The sequence below is a fragment of the Ursus maritimus genome, unplaced genomic scaffold, assembly GCF_017311325.1.
Source record: "Ursus maritimus isolate PB19 unplaced genomic scaffold, ASM1731132v1 scaffold_6, whole genome shotgun sequence".
In the NCBI taxonomy this organism is placed as follows: domain Eukaryota; kingdom Metazoa; phylum Chordata; class Mammalia; order Carnivora; family Ursidae; genus Ursus; species Ursus maritimus.
The window spans coordinates 77,504,878-77,530,706 of NW_024426774.1; the positions used below are offsets into that span (position 1 = coordinate 77,504,878).

The window sequence follows — 25,829 nt, forward strand, 5'->3', positions numbered from 1 at the left end:
TTCCCTCCTTGTTATAAAGAATTCTTCTTTTTTTTTTTAATCTCGTGCCGGATGCATTTTGTTACCCCCCAAAGTGTATATGGCTACAGAGCACCTGAGTTTTGTAAGGGTTGATGTGGAAATCAAGACCTCCAGTGTGTTCCTCCCATTTTCATTCTTGTGACCTTATCTTTGCAGTGGAATTTTCCAAAGAACATGGAAATCCACAGAAAGTCCAACCAGAGAACTTTTCCTCAAGCAGTCTGCCTTCTTGTAGTTTTACAGGTTGACAGATTTAAAGAAATACATTCCAAAATGTTTAACCAAAGTGTGATATTCGTTTAAAAAAAAATGCGTAGTTCAAGCATAGAGAATAACCAAGTAAAAATTACTCCATCCCTTCTCCGAAAAGGTGGGGGGGAGAGATTAAGTAAGAATGGCAAAACGTTGATAATCGTTGAAGCCTAATGATGATGCACGAGGTTTCCTTATACCTCTATTTTGTGTATTTCTAAGATGTTCTGTGATAATAAGTATTGGTGAAAGTAAGCAGATTAGAATAATGAAAAACCACAGTGAGCATACGATTGGTTTATTCTTAAAAATTAAAAGCTTTTTTTTTTTCTCTGCTAACCTTTTCTACATGAATTAGGGAGCTATTTTTCTCACACTTTCTATAAAGTTGACCGTGGTGCTGTTTAAGAAGTCATCTTCGTAAGCCACAAAATTCTACTTCGTTGTGGATAAAACAGAGGCATGGATGTGCACAGGGGCAAACCAGGATCGTCCCCCACAGAATCTGTTACCCAAACGAAGGTGGACTTTCCCACTTGACTTCAGTGCCCCGGAGCTTTCACTGAGCCTATATGTGCACGTGATGCTTGCTGAGTACAATTTTAAAAAAGAAAGAAAAGATTGGATTATGAGGGAGAGGTGCTCTAAGGTGTTGGTGTTTGCACCTAGATGGAGTCATGAAGGATGCTGCTTGGGGAGAGCTGTTCTGGTGAAAGGCAGTCACTCCCTGCCCTCCAGAGAAGGACGCCTCCTGCTCTCTTTTTGAGAGTATGCGCGCCATCTGCTGGCTACTCAAAGAAATGCCTGGAAGGGCACCTGTAGCAATGGCAAATGTGTTCCTTGATTAGTTCTTTCAACCATCCATCTTTCCTTCCTTTCCTCCATCCATCCATCTATTCACTCATCACTCCTTCATTTATCCACCCATTCAACCCTCCATTCATCTTTCCATACTCCCATCCATCCATCCTTCTTTCCATCCCTTCGTCCATCCCTCCATTCCGCATTCCTTGATGAGTTCTTTCAACCATCCATCTTTCCTTCCTTTCCTCCACCCACCCACCCATCCATCTATTCACTCATCACTCCTTCATTTATCCACCCATTCAACCCTCCATTCATCTTTCCATACTCCCATGCATCCATCCTTCCTTCCATCCCTTCGTCCATCCCTCCATTCCGCAGACACCCATTATGTATCAGCACTTGGCTAGGCATGGAGGGAATACAGAGATACACAGGACAGGTGGAGAGTGACTTCTGCCCTCAGAAGGCACACATCAATGAGACAGCAGCAGACCCAGCAGTCTCTGACATGACACAAGCAGAAACAGTTTGCCCTTCTCTGAGCAAAAGCCTCATTTATTTGTTTACTCATTCATTTATGTCTTCCATTCATTCATTGCTTAGATAGATTTTGTATGCCCAAAGAGGCAAGGGAACAAAGAGCTCCTTTTTTCTCATTTTTTTTAAAGATTTTTTATTTATTTACTCGTCAGAGAGAGTGCACTGGTAGTGGGAGCAGCAGGCAGAGGAAGAAGCAGGCTCCCCGCTGAGCAGGGAGCCCAATGCAGGATTCGATCCCAGGACCCTGGGATCATGACCTGAGCTGAAGGTAGACACTTAACCAACTGAGCCATCCAGACGTCCCTCCTTTCTTCATTTTAAATATTGTTACTATCTAACACTGATTGAGCCCTGACTATGTCTCAGCATAAATCTTATTTAACCCTTTACAAGCTATGTGCTCTTGATGTCACTGTTTTATTAATGAAGAAACTAAAGCTTTGAAAAGTCATGAAAATTGCCCAAGGTCATACCAGTAGTACACGATGGGGCTGGAATCTGAACTAAAGTGTGTGATTGAAGCTACATTCTACTGCCTATCATAAATAAAGTTTGCATTGACTTGAAATCTAATCAGAAGTGATGAAGTGTACGTCACCATATGTGCTATAAATAAGCTATATTATAATAGAGAACAGGGAACACGTGAAGTATTAATCCCTGAACAGAATCTGAGATGATGGATACCCAGAAAATTCTTCTTAATTTCTAACGTGACAAAGAGCTCTCATTCAAAACCTCTCTGTTGGGGATAGGTCTGGGGGTGTGACTGGACAGTGGGGAGATCAGGCGGGGTGGTGGAAAGGGCACCAGGTGGGGACCTGGTCCGGTTCAGCCACCCACCTACCTCAGGCCTCTGAGAGGCAGCTCGACCTCCCCCATGAGGCACATGCTTGAACTAACTGATCCCTAAGTGCTCCTGCAGGGTCTGCTCAGCATGGTTCTGCCTCCGCCTTTCCATAATCCCTCGGTCACTCGGTCACTCAGCCAACATCAGCGTGTCGTTCTCTAATGGTTTGGAGGTTGTTCTGAGCTGAGTACTGGAAGCGGGGTTAAAACCCCAGATGCTGGAAAGCAGAGGGCCTCCCTCCTGAAAAACTCAAAGCTCCAGGCCTAAAAGGGAGGGGAGCGTACTGCTTGTCAAGAATCCGTTATATTAGATAAGGTCAGTTTTCAATGCCCATGAGGACCTTTGGTTGAAAGAGCTGGTTACAGGTCTTAGGTTTAAATGATGATTAAAAGTATTAAAGCTGTTCTTCTTAGGCCTTCAGAGTCAATTTACAGATGACATTTTATTTACAAATCTGGTCTAAAAATAGTGCTCTTGTTTTTATTTATGTTCAATTCGTTTATAAATTTAACAAATTATAAATAATCAACATTATCTACAAAAGCCATGAATCTACAAGTTCGATATACCTCAATCCTTCAAACATTTCATGTGCCTAACAAGGCGGACATGTAAACTTTAGAAGTGAAATCTAAGCGCTTAATTCTTTTAAATCAAATATACCAGACTGACAAATGAAGTAGATCGAGGTTCTCACAAACAAACATTCTACAAACTTGATCAAATTCCCTTAAACCTTTCAAATTAAGATTGCCAGGCCAAGGTATCACATCCTCCTTCCTGGGAATGCAGAGTCACCTCGTTAATGGGAGCAGATTTGCCATCTCAGCTGGGAGCACTGGCTTGGAGATGCCAACCGCAATGTGGGTACGCACCCCGGTCAGTGGCCTGGTCCTCCTGCCAGGGTGGTGCAGCCCGTGGCTCCATGAGCCCATCCTCGGCCACCATTCATTCTATTCACAAGATAGTTCTCTCTCCTCATAAGGAACCGATAAGCCAGCCCAGGCTCTATACGAGTGTGTCAAGTTATTTATAGGCGTCTTTCATACTGTTAGACCTGCATCAGTAGACCATAAGCTTCTCAAAGCCAGGGACAGTGTCCCTCCAATCTACTGCTCCATCTCCAGGGCCCTCGCACTGTGCTCCTGGTATCATCCAGTGCCCCCATGTTGAGTGAATGAATTCTTCCCAGGCAGGTCTTGCTCAAAAGAGAGCAAGAAAGCGGACCTCTTGCCGCGGAGAGGGAATATGAAGAAGGTGCAGACACCTTGGTGTGTGAAGGTAAACACACCTGTGACCCCAATCTCAAAGGCCCTCCTGTTCTTCCAGATGTTTCTGCAGCAGCCGGCCGTATCCCTGAGCTTCAGCAGTGCCCCGCGTCCTGAGGCCCAGCAGCAACTCCAGCAGAGGTCGGCCCCAGGCTCCCAGCCCCAGCTCGTGGCCAGCCCTCAGCTTCCAGGGCAGATGGGCTCCGCCCAGGTAGCAAACCAGCACCTGCTCAGAGAATCCAGCGTGATAGCAACCCAGGTGAGCGCGCTCGTCCTCACACTCCGTCCTGGCCACCGAAGCAGACCAGGGCACGCTTGAGGCCCGCGGTCTCCCTGGCCTGGAAGCCTATCCAACCATTCCTCTTCTGTGACCAGAGCTCGATTATGGTGGTGCAGGGTTTTCCTTTCCTTATTCTAAGATGCTTTGAAGCCCCAAGCTGTACTAGTTTCCTTCCTTGTTTTATTAATATATTAAAATACCTCAAAGGTATCCTGCTGCAGCTGGAACTTTCAGCTTTGATCCTGACCGGGGTGGGAAGGACATACGGACACCCAGACACTCACACTGACAGCCATATATCCCCATGCGTGTGTCCCCCGTCCTCATCATCTGCTCTTGGTTTTAGCCATTTTCAGTGTGAGAACACAGGTTATCCACTTCCGTTCATTCCAGCGCGCCCCTCCCAGTCCCCCAGATTCCCCACCAGGCCCTTCCCTCACAGCCATTACCACCTATTACAAGGCACCGGTGACCTTGCAGTCTGACAGTCACCCATCAATCAATGGCACTTGAATGCAATGAAGAAGTCTTAAGCCCCTGCTTCTGGAAGATCAAAGATTCAAAGGCAAGATACAGCCTCTCCTCAAGCCTCATATTGGCATCACTGTCATCATGGGTCCAGTAAATATCTGCTGGGCCTCTCTCATTCACCATCCCCCAGGGGAACAGATGGGAATAAAGACTGGTCTTGGGGACTCTGGAAATATAAACAGATAACGTACCATAAAAGGTGGAAAAGTACACACAAAAGTGCACTGGAGTTTGGCCCATCTTCACCCAGGCTTAAGGGTTTTCCTTTAAAACGCAGCCTTTTGGTTCTAAAGGTCAAGAGAAAAATTAATGAGAATAGCCAAGAAGAATCTGGAAAAGAAAAAACTGAGGAAGGACCTACACTAACATTGAAAGGTTTCGTAGATCCTTGGAGAGTTAAACACTGTCGCGCTGTCATATGAATGGACAGTCTGCGAACAGTGGAAAATCCAAAAAGCAAAAGCAAATCCAAGCCCATTCCCTCATTCATTTACGATTTCACTCAACATTTGTTGAGTGCTCCCCTGAGTTCTAAGCACTGAGGCACAGCAGTGAACAAAAGAGAAAAGAAAAAAGGCATCTCTGATCCAAGTCGGGAGAGAGAGGCAAACAAGTAAAGATCATAACCTGTCAAGTGGTGATGCGGGACCTCTGGTGGAGGTGGGGGGGTGGGCTGGAGTTTTAAACAGGTGGCCTTCTCTTAGAGAAGATAACATTTGAGCAAAGACCTGAGGGGATGACAGAATGAACCATACCGGTATTAGGGGGAAGAGCATTCCACATGAAGGGGATCAGCCAGTGCAAAGGCCCAGAGGCAAGAGTAGTCCTGGTGAGTCGGAAAGAAACAGCAAGGAGGTCCAGGTGTTGGCAGTGGAATTGGTGAAGCAGAGGTAGTTCGGTTCCATTCACATTTCCCTTACGTGCTGAGAGCCTGACACCATTCTAGTCCCAAGGGACCCAAAGAATCCTTGGGGTGCTTATGATCCAATAGGGAACAGTCACAAGATCAAAATAGTTTAAAAATTCGTGGGTCCTGAGTTAGAGGGAGGGCCGAGGTGGGTGGACGAAAGGGATTCTGGGAAGGCGGGTTCCTGGAGAGATGGCTCCAGAGTTGAGTCTGAGTTTTACCTCTCTCATGAACATGATTGCTCCAGGGCCCGAGGCCAATGCGAAGCTCGCAGATGATGCAGGGAAGCGGCCACTCGGTGAGCAGCTTGACGCCCCAGTTCAGCAGCGCCACGGCGGTGCTCCCGCCAGCTCTGAGCCTGACCACGCTCGCTTCTGCCTCCCAGGACGGCAGCCAGTGCCAGCCCAGCCCGGACTTCAGCCACGATCGGCAGCTCAGGTACAGAGACTGCCCTGGTTTGAAGGACAGCTGAGGTGCGACTTTCCAGTGACCATTTGAGCCTCCCTGCTGCCCTAGATGGAGGCAGAGTTCAGGTGATCCCAGCCAACAGAGTGGCCAGAGAGGGCCGGGGCTTGGATGGCTGCACTCACCATCCTCTGAGAGCAGAGCAGGCGCCGTGGGGATCAGGGGCAGCCAGAAAGGGCCCCGCCGGGCCGGCAGGTGCTGCCGTCGCCAGCAGGTCTGTAGTTTGGGTGCTGATTCAAGTTTCCCATTTATCTCCTCCTGCTCCAAGGCTATTGCTGAGCCAGCCCATCCAGCCCATGATGCCTGGGTCCTGTGACGCGAGGCAGCCCTCAGAGGTCAGCAGGACTGGACGGCAAGTCAAGTAGGTGGCCCCGGGTGGAGGGAGGAGGCAGAGAGCCGCACTGAGCGCTCTCGGGCTGGCAGGGTTCTCATCGGCCTGGACCAGCAGCGCTCCTCGTGCGTGTCGCACCAAAGGCAAGGTCAAAGTGTGCCCACACCCTTTGCAGGGACACCCCCCCCCTTAGCTTTTCTTCCGTTTCCCATTCAAGAAGATGAAACTGTGTCAGCATCCCATGCTCAGAACAGGACCTGAAGGAAACGATTAATTATACCCCCTGTCGTCATCTTCAGACAACTTTATGGGAATATCGCAGGTAAACGTAGCATGATCCCCTTCCCCAGGGCCCTCCCGTGGCTCCATCTGACCAGCAGACGCTGGCACATTCCACAGGCACACTTGGAGCTCGCCTCCTCTGTGGCTCTGGCGCCGAGCCGCGGGACTGTGAAACCCTGCAGATGGGGGTTCTCCTTTCCCCCCGACACACAGCCTTCTCCTTCCCCCAGGCTCCTCGCGCCTGGCAGTCCCCACGTCCGGAAGCAGCTTTGCTCCATTGTTGGTTTCATTACTCGGGACAAAGGGTACTGGAGATAGGAGTGGGTACTGGAAAAGCTGCAGGAAAATAGTTCCTAGCTCTTTGACATGAGGCAGAAGTACAACTACCTCCCAGACGTCTTTCTTGTCTAAACCCTGGCTGAGCGTGTGTCAGCAGTTCGCTGGGACAGTGCTAGCTAGTGTCCCCATGCCATCCCCTGGGACCGGCCCCTAGAAGCCCTTCCTCCTGCCTCCCCCCTCAGCCAGCGCTTACGGTAGCAGTGGATGGTTACCGAACATTTCGGAGGAGCCGGGGCCCGTACCTGAAGCATTTCATTTTACCCCAGTAAAAACCCCGTGGGGGCGAGACAGGGAACGTGCACTTCAGGAAGCCGCCTTTACGTTGTCTGATGGTGCTCTCAGTTGGACAAAACAAAGACTCTTGTTACATCGCTTTCCAGAGATGCTCAGGATGCAGTGAACTAGGCAAAATGGGAATCCTTCCCTCTGGAACTCTGCCGTTTAGGGTCAGCCCGATAATTTCTGCCCTCCCCTTCTCCTCTACCGTCTCTTCCAGATGTGACCTATGCCTCGTCTTGTTACAAATGACGGAGAGAAATAGAAATTCCCAAAAATCTAATGCAAAATGGACTTTTCTCTAGCGTCTTTAAACACCTGTTTCGACTCTGTGCTCCTCTGGAGCTTTCCTAAATGGCCTTCGTCTGCCTCTTGTTCATGGCCCATGATCATCAACACCTTTTTCTTTTTTACTTTTAATTGTGGTAGAACATATATGTCACATAAATATGACCATTTTAACTCTGAGTATACCGTCCAGTGACGTTCACCGTCACCACGCGCGTCTCCAGAACCTCTTCATCTCCCCAAACTGAGACTCTGACCCGCATTACACACTAACGCCCCGTTGCCTCTACCCTGTAGCCCCACAGTCTGCCTTTTCTTATGACTCTGACTCCTCTAGGGGTCTCCTCTAAGGGCAGTCACGATGTATTTGTCCTTTCGTGACTGGCTTACTTCACTCAGTATAATGTCCTTAAGGTTCAGCCATGCTCTAGCACGTGTCAGAATTTACACTTCCTTTTTAAGACTGAATAATATTCCATTATGTATATATACCATATTTTGCGTATCCGTTCACCCATCAATGGATACTTGGGTTGCTTCTACTCTTTGGCTATTGTGAATAATGTTGCTACAAACACGGGTGTATGAATATCTGCTTGAGTCCCTGCTTTCCTCTTTGCTGGGGTATATACCCAGGAGTGGAATTGATGGATCACATGGTAATTCTATGCTTAATTTTTTGAGGAACTGCCATTCTGTTTTCCATAGTGGCCGTACCATTTTACATTTTTTAAAAATTTTTATTTACTTATTTTTTAGAGCAAGAATGGGGGGGAGGGGCTAATGGAGAGGGAGAAAGAGAATCTTAAGCAGGCTCCACACTCAGCATGGAGCCCAACTTGGGGCTCAATCTCACAATCCTGAGAACATGACCTGAGCCGAAATCAACAGTCAGACACTTAACCAACTGAGCCACCCAGGTTCCCCCCATTTTACATTTCTATTAGTGCACAAAGGTTCCAATTTCTCCACATTCTCATCAACACTTACTGTTTTGGGTTTGTTTTTTTTTTTTTTTTTTTTTTTTCATAATAGCCATCGTAACAGCTATGAAGTGGTATCTCATTTTGATTCTGATTTGTGTTTCCCTAATGTCTAAGGATGTTAAGCATCTTTTTCTGTGCTTATTGACCATTTGTATCTTTTTTTGAGAGAAATATCTGTTCAAACCCTTTGCCCACTTTTGTAGTCGGGCTGTTTTGTTGTTGTTGTTAAGTTGTAGGAATTTTTTTTTTTAATATTCTGGATAGCAGTCCCTTGTTAGATATATGACTCACAAATATTTTTTCATAGGCGGCCTTCTCAGTCCATGGATAGTGTCCTTTGATGCACCAAAGTTTTTGATTTTGACAAAGTCCAGTCTGTTTGTCCTTTTGTTGCCTGTGCTGTTGGTGTCACGTCAACACCTCTTTCTTAAAAGTCTGTTTTCTCCTTCCCACATGTGACCAAACAGGTATCCACAGAGCCAGGCCGTGTTTCCAAATGCAGACATGCGCACCACCAGCAGCAGCACCTCGCCCCCCGTCCTGCTGATGGGACAGGCAGTGCCCCAGGCCAGCTTCCCTGCCTCCCGGCAGTCGCCCCTGCAGCCCGCACAGGCCCAGCAGCAGCCACAGCACTTCCTGCAGGTGGGCACCGCCGCACGCATGCGCCCAGGCACAGGCTGCAGCTCCACAGCCCAGCCTGACAGGCCTTCCCTCCCTGGCTTTCAGCGTGGTTCCAGTCCTCAGTTCCGAAACTAGCCCCAGGCAGATTTGCATTGGAGGCTTTATAGTTTATGAAGTTGATAATACTTACAGTTTATAGAGTCTTTGTATATTTAGTAGGAGAAATTTAGACTCAGCTATTATGCTTCATATGGTTATGTGCTTAAAAGATCCATCTTTAACGCTATTCCAGCTGACAAACACTATTTACAAAATTTGTATCTAGTATGCTTTGTGTGTAGTTTGGAATTTGAGAGAGTGTGGGGCAAATCTGAATCAAAAGATTCATCATTATGAAGCAATTGTTATTATGGTGTCCATATTTTTGAGAGCAAATATCAGACACCGATTACTGTGTGTGTCAGAATGTTGGTGTGTTTATACACGAAGCCTTATACAAATACGAATTAAATCACATTTAGGTAAATATTCATTGAACTTGCTTGATAAATATAATAATGTGGCACAAAGTTGGGGCTTTCCAGGAAAATGTGGGGCACTTTTACATGTGGTCACTGTTTACTTTAAGCAAGTGCCAAACACACCGGAAAGAGGGAGGGTGAGAGCCAGTGGTTGGTGTTCAGATGGGACCAGAAGTGTCTGCGGAGCCTCTGGCCTTTCGTCTGACATATGCCTGGAGCACTCCTTCCTGCCCCAGCCCTGCGCCCGTCCTTTGCACATCCTCCCTGACCTCCAGTCCCCACCACAGGGCAGGGCAGGGCTTTCCCTTCTCTCTGCCTCCCGGCTTGGGCATCTCCAAAGCCAGAGGAGAGTGTTGGGACTGAGGCATTTTAAGGACAGTGGGACAAAGATGAAGAGTGTCCTCATTGATGGTCTTGAATGCAATTTAATTGCAAAGATGTTAACCCATCTGTGATATACTTTTCAAAGTTCCCTGGCCTCAAGCATAGGGGCAGGCAACTCAAGACTTGAGCTTTGCATGTCATGTCATTTTGCAGGACACAAGTGATTGCAGATGGGCACAGGTGAAGTGAGAAAGCAGGGATGGTCTGGGCAGCGTTAGAGGCCTCCCGCGTCTTTCTTCAGCCCTGGCAGCAAACATGTTGATGGGGACCTGTTCCTCCAAGACATGGGGCTAAGAAGACACAGAGAATTTGGGCCTTCTCGCTGGCCTCCAGGGACCTCATGGTGCAGTGTGGGGAGAGGGGATCTCCCAGAGAGCACCCAGGCTCTGGGTTTGTGCCAGTAAGAGCACTGTGGCTGGAGGCCTTCGTGGAGGAAGGCCCCGGGGGCACCTCCTGCAGAGCCAAAGTGCAGATGAAGTGAATGGAGAGGAAGGGACAGTGTTCCAACAAGAGAGACAGCCTGAGCCAAAGTGGAGGGGCCGCTGTGCCTGGGGTGCACTGGGTGGTTTGGACGGGGGAGATTTCATGTATGTGAATAGTGGGGGATGGGACTGAAGGTTCCAAAGTTTAGGTTTGACCAGTTGAAGTTTCTGAGCTTCAAATTAGGACGCTGGCGAATGGCCGCATTTGGGAGTGGTTACAGAATCAGGGACCGTGGTGAAAAGTATATAGACTGCATGTGTGTTTGGTTTCTGCCCTGTCAATCTGCATGTGGTCTCAGGTCCCAGCATCCCAAAATATACCTCATGTTCACCTGTTCGGGAAACCATGCCCCAAAGCCTGGTCCCTGGCCCACTGGCCCAAAGGAACCCCTACTGCTAGCAGAGAGCTTGGCTCCGAATTCATAGCCATCTGGCTCCTTCTTCCCCACCTACCTTCCTCCCAAGGTCCTGCCACCACAAGACAGCACCACTCTCCCAGTCACGGAGGTGAGTCCTCTAGTCCTTTGTCCTTTCTTTCCAGGTACAGGCGCCAACCTCTCTGCACAGTGAGCAGCGGGACTCGCTACTTCTCTCCACCTACTCGCAACAGCCAGGGACCCTGGGCTACCCCCCGCCGCCCCAGCCCTCACGCCCTCCCCGAAGGGTCAGCAGCCTATCTGAGTCCTCCGGCCTCCAGCAGCCACCCCGGTAGTGCCCTGGCACCTCAGTGGGGTCACAATCAGCTTTAACCAATGGACGGACCATGGGGGTGGCCACAGGAATTGGGGAGAGGAGTTTAAACCCTTGGCTTTTGTGCACACTGCATACATTTCAGAACTCCTGGATGGTAACCATCTCCAGAGCACAGTGGCTGGCATGTGGAAAATGATCAGAGTACTGGCCGTGTTTCCCTAGCCTCTGTGTTTCTTGGGCACACTCTACAGCCATACTCGGATGGGACCCGAGTGCCCCACGTAAGTGTCGTTACTCAGTTCACTTAGCAGATGGCACGTCTCGCCTCGCCCTCCCGAGAGCGTACTGGTCCCTCTAGCTGGCTGTGGTCTGTCCACACTTGCTAGCTGGCCTTCACTCTCTTGATCCTCTTTCCTTTGCATTCGAGAAGCACTGGGTCAGAGATCTGTTGAAGAGAGAGAATAAAGAGATTATTTTTCATTATTTTTAAATGGTGGTTTTTGTTTTAATTTGCACAGCTGCACAGAGGAGATAACTTAGGCACTTTCAGGTTTTAAAAATAAGAAGGTCTCATGACTTCACTTGGAGACCGCAGGAACAAAAACAGCCCACCAATCAGATGGCAGAGCCGGTCCTTGTTAACCAGGCCGCAGACCCACACCCTCTGGCCTGAACCCTGATGAAAGGAGGCTCTTTCTGGTCATTATTGTTTCCCCTAAATAGAACACTGGACTGTTCCTGTTTACTTCCTTGATTGCAACTGCAAAGGCAGACTCAAAGCAAAGCACAATCATGCAGCTGATATTCCGGAATTCTGTCGGGAACTCCAAGACAGAATTGGAGGAAGAGGTTTCCCAAACCAGGCAGGCCCGGGGAGCTCCAGGCCCCCGAGGAAACCCCAGCGTGCGCCGGCCCCTTGAGTCAGAATGCTGCATCTTTCTACAGATCTTTCATGAGAAGACTGAGGATTGGATTCTCCTTTTCAAAATGCACTTTGCTTTTTTTGTATGTTTTGTTATGTTGAGATGTTTCTAAAGAAAAGATTTTATGTAATTAAAAGACGAAGTGTAGTGAATTGTACAGCTGTTGTAATAATGACCTATTTCTATATAAAATAAAATTGTATGGATTATGTGTAAATTATTTTGTATCTGAGACACCAGTTCCTTTCCCAGATATAAAAGTATAAAAGTTTTCTTGTGTTTTTCTGTGAGTGGCCATTTTGTAATAAATTAACAAATTTGTACAATTTTCTCTGGAGGCAGTTTCTGTCCCTTGTCATCTATGCATGCATACATCTTCATTTTTAAAATTTCTTTTTTATTTCAAGACGTTCCTAAGGATAATCGAAGGTAGAGCAAAGGTGAAAGCAAGCAATGAACGAACCAGGTAATGGCATTAGGTTTTCTGAGCCGCAACACGTGCACCAGCCCATCAGGTTCCCGTGACCTTCCCAGTTAAAGATTGTGCCTGAAAAAAAGCGATGGTTCACCGTGAAGATGACAGCACAGCAAACAGAAACCGAAGGAGCTCCTGGAAACATCTCAGCCTTATAGACGTAGGGAGTCTGTGGAGATGACGGAGACGTTCTGCATCGAGGCAGTCCCAGCCCATAATTAACCTCACCTGGGCTGGAGTTCATGGGCTCCCCGTGCCAGCGCTTAGCTACCAGGGATGCTCGCGGGGTTCGTGTGTCTGTGTGTGAGAGGTGCGTACGCACCTTGTGTTGATGGGGGGGGGGAGATATAGCAGCAGCATCTAGGAGGCTTCTGCCAACTACAGAGGTCTCCCCCCACCCCTTCCGCACGAGGGTTCATCACCGTGACGTGAGGATGGAGACCCACTCGGGTGGGGATGTCTCAGCACAGCCCTTGCCACAAACGCTGGTCCAAGAGAACGAAGTTCCTTTCCTTGCTCCATCGCTGTAGCTCTGCACTTCCTCCTGCTTCCCTGTGAAAGGGGAGCTCCTCTGTCCTATGACAAGGATCACTTTTGGATGGCACGAGAGTTTTATTGTTCACACGATTGTATTCCTGAAAAAAGGTAAGTCTATGTTTTGCATGCCTTCGGGTCATTTATTCTTTAAAGGTATCAGAAATGAACCCTTTATTTATTTATTTGGGGGGGGGGCTGCAGAGGGAGAGGAAGAAAGAGAATCCCAAGCAGGCTCCACACACAGCGCAGAGCCCACCCTGGGACTTGATCCCACAACCCTGAGATCATGACCTGAGCCGAAATCAAGAGTTGGACGCTTAACCAGTTGAGCCACCCAGGCACCCCACGAACTCTCTTTTTAAAACAAAAACTCTGGGACGCCTGGGTGGCTCAGTTGGTTAAGTGACTGCCTTCAGCTCAGGTCTTGATCCCAGGGTCCTGGGATCGGGTCCCACATTGGGCTCCGAACTTGCTTCTCCCTCTGCCTGCCGTTCCCCCTGCTTGCACGTGCTCACTCGCTTTGGTGCTCTCTCCCTCTCTGACAAATAAGTAATCTTAAAAAAAATTATTTTTAATTAAAAATAAAAAACAAAAACTCTGGGGATGCCTGGCTGCCTCTGTCAGTGGAGCATGCGACTCTTGATCTTTGGGTCAAGAGTTCCACGTTAGGCATGGAACCTACTTAAAATGAAATTAAAAATAAAAATGTAGAGGCTGCTTTTAGGCAAACAGGCTTGAGCAATGGAATATAGAAAGGGCCCCCACAACGACCCCCTGGCTGAATACAGACAGGCCCAGCAGATGACCCACCTCAAAATATCCAAAGGCCCTAACTAACCAATGGGCTACTTACCAAAAAAGGGCCATACCTCCTCACCCTCCCTCTTTAAAAACAGCCCCCACCCACTACCTCACTGCAGACAGCCTCTCCTTTGCTGTCCTGCCTGCTGCTCCCTTGCCATGTATTCAATAAACTTCTATCGCCTTTGTTCTGTCTTGGGTGAAACCTTTCACGGCCTGCGCCACGGGCTTCCACCGATCATCGCCCCACATTTTATCCGATCGGGAGACTCACCACATTTAGACACCACAAAAAAGTCTGTGTGAAACTAGATGAACTATTTTGTAATCGAGCTGTTTTGTAAATTCAAAGGTTTATAAATCTTTCTGTATTTGAATTTTAATTGGCTGTCAGAATCCTTCTAAGTAAAGCAAGATTTTTCATGGAAACAGCATATTTATTGTCCTAGGAGTTTCTAGGTGGAAGCCACTGAAAGAGGGTGGAGTATAGCATGCTACTAATTTAATTCAGCATTGCTTAAATCTTACACGTGTTCAGAATCTGGATAAACTCAGAAAACTCTTTATTGTGCCACATTTCTTTAAACCCACATAACATCAGGGGAAGTTTAATCCCTAAGCTTTCGATTCATTTAATTCTGCTCATTAAAAGGTTGTTTTGCAACCCTGTCTTGTTTCCAGAAAAACCATGACCTTTCTCTTTGGAAAACTGTAAAGTCTTGGCTCATGAGAAGTGGCTGAAATTCGAACTCTGGAATACACAAGTTTTGGAATGCTGCTACTGGACACATCTTCCTTTAGAGCCTTCCTTCTGCACCACCACACCCCTTTCATCTTAAAAATCTTCCATTGGCTTTTCTTAGGAAGTCTCATTGGACCATCCAGCTGAGCCCAACACAAATCTACCTCAAAAGACCGTCTAGCACTTAGGGTTTGTTGCCCCCTCGAGACCGGGGTCTTCTTCCTTGCTGCCCCCACAGGGAAACATTCAGATCCTGTCTCATTTTAAGGATCCCCTGGTAATAAAAGACATGGGAGAGAAGCCCAGCTAACAAATACTGGAGACTTAAAAAGGACACAAAGTTCATCTTAAAGGTTTTGGTCTGTGGGAGGCCAGCAGTAGACTGGCCTGACCCCTGAGGCTTGGCTGAGAAGAAGCTGGAAGAGCCTGCAGGGCTAGACTGAAACATGAGAGCCCCAGTCAGGCTGATGATTATCAGCCCTTCAAACCAAATGGTTTTTACTATTTGTCTCTTTGACCTTTACTTAAGGCAGCACAGTTGAGAGCTGAGCAGGCGTTTTGTCCATTTCCACTGGAGGGGTCTATTTCCTTGAAATTTCACAACTTTCAAGATACAAGAAGATCCTGAAGAAAATAAAACATCACAAAGGGTGATGATATATGACCTCTCAACAACCACACTGCAAGAAGACAATGGAGGATGCCTTCAAAACACTGGGGAGAAATTATTTTCAACCTGAAATTCCATACAAGTGAAAGTATTAATAAATTTGAGGGTTGAATAAAAATCTTCAGATATGTGAGGGCTCAAAAACTCTAGCTCTTATCCTCCCGGTCTTAAGCCACTACATGGTGTGCCCCTGTGAAGTAAGGGAGTTCATCAAGAATAAAGAAGGCATGGGCCCACGGATCCAAGTGACTGTCTCAGCATCCCCGGATTGATGACATCCAGCTATTAGGTCTCTCAGAAGCTCTAGAATGATCCCTCTGGGCACCTCCTCAGAGCTCCCTGTCATCTCTCACATATGTAAGCTACTTGTCCAGCCTGTCTGCCTAATGCTTCCCCAGGTCCCCTGCCTTTTGTTCCCCTCCCTCAGTACATTTTCTCCCAGCCTTTATGTCCCAAGAAACAGCAGAGGTGGAAAGCTACCCATCCCCATACTCACTTCTTACTCTGACCTCATCTGGCTCCTTCCCACTCCCCATTGCTCCAGTAGTGAAACTTGCTAATATCACTGATACTCTCCTGTTTGCAGAATCTAGTGGGCCCATCTCAGTATTTGCCTTACTTACTTGAACTCTGTAGCATGGAGCGCCTGTTGACCACTCTGGCTTACTTCTGACTTAGGCTACTTTTTCAAGTAAGTCTTTTCCTACTGCTCTAATGACAGGTTACGAATTTCTTCAGCCTCTGCTCCCACACCTCTTAAAAGTAGAGTCTACACTTGTGCTCTCTCTCCAAATCCTCTTGATTTTACCTCCTTAACTATAAAATCAGTCTTCTTTCTAATCCCCATGCAACTGCCTTAATTCAGCTCATTTGTCTCTACTATGTAGTTTCTTTCTACTAGTTTCCTTGCTACTGTCTTGCCCCCGTGCTCCTAATCTATTCTTCAGTGTAGCTGAATTAATTCTAAAACAATCTGATCATGGCAGTGCCCTCCCGACAATTTCAATGATTCGTTACTCAAACTCTTAAGGCCCCGCACCATCTCACCTCCCGGCCCAGTCTACGAAGCCGTACTGCTTCAGACCATTCACTGCCTCGCTCCACCACTTCTCGGCCTGGCTACCGCCTGCCCATCCTTCCAGCGCAGCACAAACCTCCCTGCTTTCTGCGCCCCGACCCACCCAGGCATCGGGCCGGACACGACCCTCGGATGGCTCCACGGTCCAAGACAGTAAGCACTCGCGTTCAGGAGTGTCCCTCCTCAACGTGAGCCCTGCCAAGGCGGCAGCTGTCTCCCACTTCTCTGGGACCGCCAGTCAGTCACGGCACCGCACTCGGCTTCAGCAGACGGTCGCCAAATCAATCAGAGAACGGGAACAACAAAGGAGCGTCCTCTTTTCCTGGCCCGGTTCCCATCCAGCTGTGGGCCTGGCTCTTACTTCCTCTGAAGATTTAGGGTAAGAGGCGAGAGAACCTGCCACGCCTTCGGAGCGCGGAGGAAGAAACTAAGCCGCTAGAGGCCGGGTGCCGAGAGCGCGGCCGAAGCGCGCAACCGCGGCCCGCCCCGGCCCCGCCCCGGGCCCGCCCCGGCCCCGCCCCGGGCCCGCCCCCGAGGTGAGCTCGCTTTTCCCCCGGCGCGCGCTGCTTACGTTGCTGCCTCGCCTCTCCCTTCCAAGCGCCTCCACGCGACCCGGAAGTCGTGCTTGCGACGCTGCTTTCCCTCTCCCACAATACCTCGCGCTCTTCCTTTCCAACCAGGCTCCGGCAGAGTGAGTATGAGCGCTGGGTCCCGGCTTGAGGAATCTGGTTCCATCCTCGCTCGGGATTGTGCTGACCGGGACAGAGAGATTTCTCCTAGCCCGGCCCGGGACTCCGCGTTCTGGGGGGACGGAAATTCGCGTCGTTTAGGGGTTCCCGTAGCCTGCGGGGAGGGGGGAGACTGGCCAGGCTCAGGGGAGCTGAGCCTGCACGGGTTTCCGGGGCGGGAGCATCTGAGGGGCACGGATGGTTTGGCCTCGGGGTGACCGGCTTGGCGTTGCCCATACCTGGGGCTTCAGGTGCCTGGCCGAACCCTCTGCACCCGGACGCGTCCCAAGGGTGGCAGCGTGAAGCCGGGCTCGGGAGGAGGACTTGGCTTGTGCTGGTCCCACTCTGAACTTCCTTGTCGCTGGGTTTAGATGGCTCCCGCGAAGAAGGGTGGCGAGAAGAAGAAGGGCCGTTCTGCCATCAACGAAGTAGTGACCAGAGAATACACCATCAACATTCACAAGCGTATCCATGGAGTGTGAGTATCCCTGCAGTCGGCCTGGTGCCTTGCTGGTTGGGGGCTTCTGAACTCGTGCGTCTGGTTGTCACTCGGAGGTCTGTCTAGTTGTTGAAAAGCTAGGTGGTCTAGAAATCGGTCATTTCTTCTTCGGGAGCCCAAATCTGTATTCCATGGACCCTCTTTAAGGTTTATAGGATTTAAAGTGTAATCCTCGGAGGTTAATGACTGGAAACACGAGACTGATGAATAGTTTCTGGGAGAGCCAATTGAGGGAAACTTGATGATAAAATCATTTCACTCGGTGCTTTGTAGATTGAGTAGACCTGGGCAGGCTAAAGGGTAAAAGATGTGTATACCAAGGAAAGCAAGCTTTTAAAAATGTCTCCAGACTCCAGTAAAGCTAACCAATTAACTAAAAAAGCTGTGTCCAGCCCAGGATGTGGACACTTACAGATTACGTTATACTTCAGTTCCTGACCCACACAAATATGTACTAATATTTACTGGCTGAAGGTGATACCAGAAGTGAGACTGTTATACAAGAGAATGTATCAGTGGAGTTACAGGGCAGTATTTGCGCAAATGTTGTGGATCTGTGATGTACAAGAATATTGGGAATGATTTTGAATGTTGTAGTTCTTGGGGTTTTTTGTCCAGGATTTGGTTTTTAGTCCTTATGCTTAGTGAGTTTTTTCCGCTTCTGCATATGTGCTTACTGCTGAGAGTGGAGACCAAATCTCTTCTTGAATACGGTTATTTAGAGTACTTTTTAAATATAGAATATTAAGTTTAAAACCTACATCCACAAGCAAGCTAGTTTCCCCCCACTAGTGTGTACACGCACACACACACACACACACATTTCCTATTTGGCTTCATCACGTGCTTGTAAAGAGAGACAGTAACCTTAAGCTGAAGAAAGAATTATTTGATTCAGTATCTATAGCCCCAATTTGCAGAAACTTTTTCAAGTAGTTCTGCCAGGGTTCTAACCAGATATGATTCTCAAGTCTCAAATTGGACTTAAATAATTTTTCCTTAATTCTAAAGTTCACAAAATGTTTCAATAGGTAAAAGACACCAAAAGCAAATACAGAATTGAAATGAGAAGGTGACTGATTCTAGATTCTCTGGCGTTGAGGTGATTATTTTCACACTGATGTTTACATAGAAACAACATTGAAATAAGCTGGAAAGTTGTTTGGCCTCTAAGTCTTGTCTGCTGTCCATGCTGTACAGTCTGTTGGCAATATTTCTTAAAGTAAAAATAACATTCTAATGTGGAGCTTATTGGTGCCTGAACACTAATTTTGTTTGGCGTGTTAGCTATAGCAGTCTTGCCAAACAGCTGGCCAGGTTAAAGATAGAGCTTCAAAATCAAGACCAAATTTTAATTGAGCCGCCTATAAACTTCTGCATTGGAGCCCCTTATTCTTGTCTCCTCCCGAATGTCCTGCTCTTGAGGACCAAGTATCTAAAGTCAGAATTTCAATATTAAGCCCTTCAGAGTAATAGAGGAAAGTGGTAGCAAAATTCTTGGGCTAAATTACAGTCCATGCCTTTTGGGGATAAAAAAACAACACCTTGTTAACTGGTTAAGGTAAAGACCCACACAAATTCTGGTCCTTTTAACAACCATTCTGTAAAATGGTAGCTATGACTGGTAACCTAGAGATTGGTTTAACTTTGCCCCCTGAAAGTCATGGACCAGTTTTGAGGGGTGGCTGTAAGTAGATTTGAATGTTGGTGAAGAGCTTTGGGGAAGGCCTGAGTGTGTGCAGAAACAAGACCGGAACATCCCTGGGTTCTGGCTGATACTGCCTTCAAGCTGCCAGTGGATAGAAGCGAATTCCCAGCAGTGGATATTCTATCCCCAAAGCCTCTTCAGCTGGAGAACTCAGTAGTAATTGGCCCAGAGGAAAGTAATGAGACCTGGTCAATTGGTAACCCTGCTTCCCATCTCCTAATTTTGTATGTATATACCTCTGTTCAATGAGAAGTAAACAGTACTCCAGCGTATACCTACAAAATTCTCCTTCCCCATTCCTCTCCCAGTCATGTTCCTGCTCACAGGAACATCAGCCCCAGAATCAACAATACTGAGGACTATCCAGAGTTGTACTAAGTCATTAGAAATAAAAGTTTCTTTGAGAAGTATCCTTAGTGTGGTTCTTAGAAGATCAGCAGAGAGGCCACATTCCCCTAATACAATGATCAAACGTCAAAGTTCATGTTTCTCTCCCTTTTTTTAACTTTGATCCTGGGTAACGTTAAATGCTCAATTTGCTAATAGTAAATACATATTCAGATAAGGGATAACATATCCCTGTTCTTTCATTGGATAAATCTTGAAAGAGCAGTGGACCTGAAAGATGATGAGTTGACAGTTGAAGAGGGGCACTTGTTCAGTCTTCCCTTGAGACTTGGAATTCTGTCTTGTTCCTTCTGCGAGGGCGTTCTCGGAAAATGTAAATGCCCAAAACCATGAATCTCTCCTTGTAGGATACCAGCACTCTTGCTGCGAGTTCTTGAACGGCATCCAGTTCAAGAACCGAAGTGACTTCCCCTGCTGGTGTTCCATTCAAGTCCAGTGAGCCTCTGAATCCTCCGACTGGGGAGATCCTGATACCCGATGTAATGCGATTCCTGGGGGCATGCAAGTCAGTAGAGGCCCTGGGAAGGAATTTAAAGAGTCCAAGAGGTGTTTGTTTCTTTCCTTATTAGCCTGGAATTCCAAGCCATGCCTTCCAAGGCTTTTAGTTAAGGGAGATGATTATAGTTTAGTCAAGGAAACTGCTATCTGTCTTTGCATTTTCCTTTATTATTTTCCTGAAGTAGGCTCTTTTCACTAGCATGGTCATTCACGTTAATATTATGAGTGCCCGAAGGAGAATGTTTATTTGATTTAACAAATGGAATACAGTAGTTTTCTCATCCACTCTACCTCTGGACTCCTGGGCTAGTCACCGTTCCAGAATTAGTAGCGGGAGCCACTGCAGACAGATTGTGCACAAGTGGGGTCACTGTCACACCTGGATTTCTCGTGCGATCCACAGTGCCGTTGCAGCAACCTCTTGAGTCTCATGGAAGGCACTGTTTTTTGTTTTTTTTTTTAAGTTTTTTTTTTTTATTCATTTGACAGATTTAGAGACAGCCAGCGAGAGAGGGAACACAAGCAGGGGGAGTGGGAGAGGAAGAAGCAGGCTTCCAGCGGAGGAGCCTGATGTGGGGCTCGATCCCAGAACGCTGGGATCACGCCCTGAGCCAAAGGCAGACGCTTAACGACTGCGCCACCCAGGCACCCCTAATGGAAGGCACTGTTTTGATGTGATGATTTGGGGGTATTTTTAATAGCAAATGTTACACAGCCAAACAGTCTGTTGAGGCACCAGTCTGTGGAACAAAATTTCTTGCCTTGTACTGGGCATTCTCTTGTCTCAGGAAGACGAATTTTATGAGGGATTTAAATGTGCATTCGTACCCACATTGGGCCTGGTGCTTTCCTGCATTCCCGTGTGAGCCAAGAAGCATCATGTGCAGTGTCTCACCTGGGGTCTCAGATGGCTTCTGGGTCAAAAATCCAGTGCCTTTGTGCATTAATGCTGCTTGGGAGTAACCATGTTTACTTCTCGTTTTAGGAGCATATCAGGCACTTAGAACTGAGTATTAGGCACAGTCCTGGACTCTCCAGATTGATCAGGAAATCAAAGACCCTATCTAGTTTACTTAGGAAATTTAGAAACAAAATGGTAAAAAGTGCCCGGTGGAAAGTCAGTCACTGGGTGAAAGGGCATGCTGTTTTAAAGGCCACACGGATGATGGGATTTTTGAAAGTATAGGTGTGAAACAAGTGTTTCAAGCACTTAGTGCTTTGTTATAAAACCCCCAAGTGAAGACCTGCATCCTTTGGCCATTTCTCAGTCCTTCCTCGATAGGTAACAACTGATAGTTTATTGTTCATTTTTCTGTGGAAATGCTTTATTCATTTTACTTCCAGAGATTCCAGTCTTGTGCTTCTCTCATTGCTCCTCTAGCTGCTAACTTGGTGGTTCCTCCTCACATCCTTTTCTTGAAGATTTACTTACTTGAGAGAGAGAGAGCCAGGGCAGGTGCAGAGGAAAGAGAATCTGAAGCAGACTCCATGCTGAGCATCGAGCCCAACGCAGGGCTCAATCTCAGGACCTGAGCCAAAACCAAGAATCAGATGCTTAACTCATTGTGCCACCCAGGCACCCCTCCTCCTCACATCCTCGTAATCCTCTGTCCATTATTCTCTTAATGTTGAAGAGCCCCAGGACTCTGTCTCTCTTCCATCTATGTTTGGTAATAGCAACTGGTCTTAGGGCTCAAACATAAAGCTACTGTTCCTTTGGATATTGAGGCATCGCAAACCAAACTCCTAACGTTCATCTTTACCCTGACTTTCCCATTTCTCTTGTGGCTTTCCCTGCGTTAGTCATTGTCAAGTGCGCATGTCCTGTTGGCTCTGCCTTGCACAGTTTTACCAGTTGCACTGGTCCCACCACCATTCTCTCTCACTTGGATGGTTAGTTAGCAGCTCCCTGCTCCTGGTTCCCTCCTTCACCCCCAGACTCCATTCTCAAACTCTCCTGGCTTCCCATCTTATTTAGATTAGAAGCCCAACTTCTTGCTCTGACTCCACATGAGCTGGCTACCTATTTTCTTAATCATACCAGGCATGTAGCTGGTTTTATTTTTACTCTTTTTCCTTCTGTCTGAATGCTTTTCTCACAGATACTTAAATGGCTGCTGTCATGATCTGCAGATCTTGACTCCAACATCATCTTGGCCATCTTATTTAAGCCTGCATTCCCTTTCCCTGATGTTCCTGCTCTCTCTTCCCTGGTTTATTTTTCTCTGTAGGACTTGATACTGTCACATACTCCATGTATCACGACTTAACCTACCTGAATAACTGGATGTTGTGTGTTGGACCTACTGCTGTTATTTCAGGCACCTTTTATTTCTAGGGGTCAGGTGTTTAAGTGAATGAGCGTGCTTGATGGGTTCTAGAAATAGCAAGGAGGCTGATGAAGGTAGAGTAAAGGGAGCAGGGGATACAGTAAGAGAAGAAGCAGAGTGGGGTGGGAAGGCAGTCATCTTTTGTAAGCCTGTGAAGTCACTAAAGGTTTTAGAGCAGAATTAAGTCACTCTAGCATGCTCTGTGTCTTACTTTTATTGGTTTTCATAAAACTCACTACACTTAACAAGTGGAGCACCTAGTGTGTGCAGGGCCCTGCATTGGATTACAGAGGTGCATGGTTGACCTGGCCCCTTCTCTGACCTTCAGTCTTAGGTGGTGGGACACCTTTTTAGACTTGGGTCTTTCCCCCACCCCCAGAAATGGTCTTCGCTTGTCCAAATGCTTGACCATTTCAGCCTGTAGCAAAGTTTGTGCTTTTTCGCATTGTTTAACTAAAAACATGAAATTCAGATGCATTTATGTACCCTCACGTAAACAAGTCAATAGTACTTCAGAGTTGGAACAGACATGAGTTAGGACAGTGCCTGACACATGCCGAGAGCTTCATAGAATTAACTTGTCAAGAGGAAATGTGTACAATTTTAGGACCACCCCTATTCTTTAAGTCAAGACCAAGTTAATGAACCTTTAAATTAGTATTGAATGATCTTCAAAAACATGCCATGTCTTAAGATATGACAATCTATATTTTGATCTGAAGACACTTTTATGTATGTTTTATGTTCAGGCGTATCCTGTCATTAGCATCTCTGAGGCTCATCTGCAGGGCTCCTGTCCCACATCACTGAAAGTGGATTGTGCGTTTTCTGTGTCCCCAGTATTAATACTAGCTGCTGCGCGTTATACAGCGGTGGAAAAGGGGATTATTCCTATTTTAAGGTTTGGTTTAGATTTTCTGAAAATAGGACAGTGTGTGTTATATATTTCATTTAATTTTGTGCTTATTTAATTCATTTATTTACTTTGAATCTCAGGGGTTTCAAGAAACGTGCCCCTCGGGCACTCAAAGAGATCCGGAAATTTGCCATGAAGGAGATGGGAACTCCTGATGTGCGCATCGACACCAGGCTCAACAAAGCCGTCTGGGCCAAAGGAATAAGGTGCTCAAGTTATTTATGTTACAATTTTTTTTATAAAACTTTTGTAATTACACTAGCTTAACCAGCTCTGCACAGTGTTCGTAAGTTCAGTAATTAGCTAATGCATATGGAAGTATTGCCTTAAAATGTGATGATGGCTCAGAGGGTGGTGTAGCGTCTGTAGGGAAGCCCTTTGGTGTGGGATTTGAACGGAGACCCAGCTGATGAGCCAGCAGTGTGAGAACTGAGTAAGAGCATTGCACAAAGAACAAACTTGGTGTGAGCTGGGAACAGGTTGGTGAAGGTGGAGTAGAAGTGACTGGAACAATGAATGAGGTTGGAGAGTTAGGAAGGGGATAGACCATGTGGCATCTTGTAGGTCATGGCAAAGAGGTTGGGTTGATCTCTAGACAAAATGGTAAATCACTGGCACGGGTTTTTTTTTTTACGGTGGGCAGTTTTGCCCACCCTCCCCCAGGGGGCGCTTTTGGTATCATTCCTGGAGGTTGCCACTGGTCCAGGACTGCTACACATCCCACAGTGTGTAAGGCAGCACTCCCACAACACTTACCAGCCCATGTGTCAATAGTGCCACGGTTGAGAAGTCCTGCTTATAAGCAGGGGGGTGCTTTTTGCTGTGGAGGATGATGTAAGGTGTTGGAGTAGACCTAGGTGGTGATGAGGCTGGAGAGGAGAGGGGGGTGGGGCGTGGGGGTAGAGATACACACGACACAGGACTGTCTGGATCTGTGTGGTATTTCATAACTGGAGTGAGAGGCACCTAAGATTGAGCTCTCAATGCTGTGCTGGCATTGAGCATTTTTGGTAGAGGAGATCTGTCTCATAAAGGAGCAAAGAGGTCCCTTAAGATGATGTTGGTAGGCGGGGAGTGGTGTCACAAAAGCGAAGAGGAGTCCTGAGTTGGAACGCTTTGTGTCCTCAAACCAATAAAAGGAGCTAGGCCACTGTAATGCTGCTGCGGTTGGGAGGGAGGAGGGGCTTGTGTGCATGAGGTAGGGAAACTGAACAGTCTCTAGTCTTGTGTGTTGAATGTAGCCTGCAGTCTTTGGTGTTTCTGCGAATTTACATTGAACATAGACAAATCCTATAACCAAGATGCGGGGGGTGTTGGTGCTAAGAGGGGAAAGACTTAGCATGTTTGGGCCCATGTTTCTGCATAGGTTGAGTATCAGTGGTTGCTGCCGAAGACCGGTATACATCCTGAGATGGTAGCATTTAACGTCCCCCTGCGGGTGTGTGTATTTTCCAGGGAACTGTGCCTGTAGTGCCTGAGCAGATTCAAAGGACAGAGCATGAGAAGCATGTTACAAATGTGGGGATAGGAGGTGTCAGTACCACTGGCAGCTATTTTCTTGATAGGAGGCATTGACTTCAGCATGTTCTTCTTTTTATTAGGAATGTTCCATACCGTATCCGTGTGCGGTTGTCCAGAAAACGTAATGAGGATGAAGATTCACCAAACAAGCTCTACACACTGGTTACCTATGTACCTGTCACCACTTTTAAAAGTAAGTTTACTCCATCCTACAAAGCTGTTTAGATTAGAAAAGCATCCGTACCCCTTTTAGAACCCAAATTCATCTGTCTCAGCAAGTACTTAATTGTGCGTCTGTATGCACAGTATCCTTCTACTAGGGAAATGGGTAACAGGCATAATCAGTAAACCTTTGTGTCACGGTGTGGGAAAGCAGAGGAAGTTACAGAACGGGCCCATATCTGGGTTGTAAAAAGGTCATGGAATACTAGCCTTAAACCCTTCAAGGAAAGGTTTTGGAATGTTAAAGTGTGAGGTGTGGGTGTGGAAGTTGACTAGCTGTGTCTTCTTTTGCAGATCTACAGACAGTTAATGTGGACGAGAACTAATCGCTGATGGTCAAATAAAGGTATAAAACCGCTTCGTGTTTTGGTTTTCCTTTTCTAGTTGCAGTATACAGTTGACTCTTGAAGAGCATGGAGGTTAGAGGCACAGATTCCCACATTGTCAACTACCCAAAATTTGCCAATAAAGTAAGCTGGAGAAAAAGCATTAAAGCGTGAGAAAATACATTTACAGTACTATCAATCAAAAACACACACATATAAGTGGACCCATGTAGTACAAGAGTCAGCTGTAATCTCTCTCTGCAGTTCCCAATTACATAGGATCGTTTGGAGAGCTTTTCCTAAACAGCATGCCTGTGCCTGTC

At 47.1% G+C, this 25,829-nt stretch overlaps 2 protein-coding genes across 9 annotated transcripts in view; both read left to right on the plus strand.

Moving 5' to 3' along the window:
* The window catches only part of NPAS2 (neuronal PAS domain protein 2), a 154,527-nt gene extending 142,208 nt beyond the window's left edge, over positions 1-12,319 (plus strand). For 4 of the 7 annotated variants that reach the window (XM_040623585.1, XM_040623583.1, XM_040623584.1 and 1 more), the window contains 5 exons: positions 3,800-3,997; positions 5,704-5,894; positions 6,190-6,282; positions 8,891-9,065; positions 10,973-12,319. In XM_040623585.1, coding sequence (XP_040479519.1) covers positions 3,800-3,997; positions 5,704-5,894; positions 6,190-6,282; positions 8,891-9,065; positions 10,973-11,143 — 828 coding nt within the window. In that variant the 3' untranslated portion in view covers positions 11,144-12,319. Of the gene's footprint in view, positions 1-3,799; positions 3,998-5,703; positions 5,895-6,189; positions 6,283-8,890 lie in introns of all 7 variants that reach the window. The other 3 variants (XM_040623588.1, XM_040623586.1, XM_040623587.1) reach the window with 3 other exon arrangements.
* A 4,703-nt stretch (positions 12,320-17,022) lies between these two features.
* RPL31 (ribosomal protein L31) lies at positions 17,023-25,538 on the plus strand. Of its 2 annotated transcripts, none has more exons than XM_008699749.2 (5): positions 17,023-17,041; positions 17,450-17,556; positions 23,518-23,643; positions 25,039-25,151; positions 25,475-25,538. In XM_008699749.2, the coding sequence occupies exons 2-5, from the start codon at positions 17,450-17,452 to the stop codon at positions 25,504-25,506; spliced, it is 378 nt and encodes a 125-aa protein (XP_008697971.1). In that variant the 5' UTR covers positions 17,023-17,041; the 3' UTR covers positions 25,507-25,538. The 2 variants fall into 2 exon arrangements, with proteins under 2 accessions (XP_008697971.1, XP_040479529.1); XM_040623595.1 differs by lacking the exon at positions 17,023-17,041 and adding an exon at positions 20,041-20,239 and having other exon boundaries at positions 17,444-17,556.
* Positions 25,539-25,829: the final 291 nt, after the last annotated feature.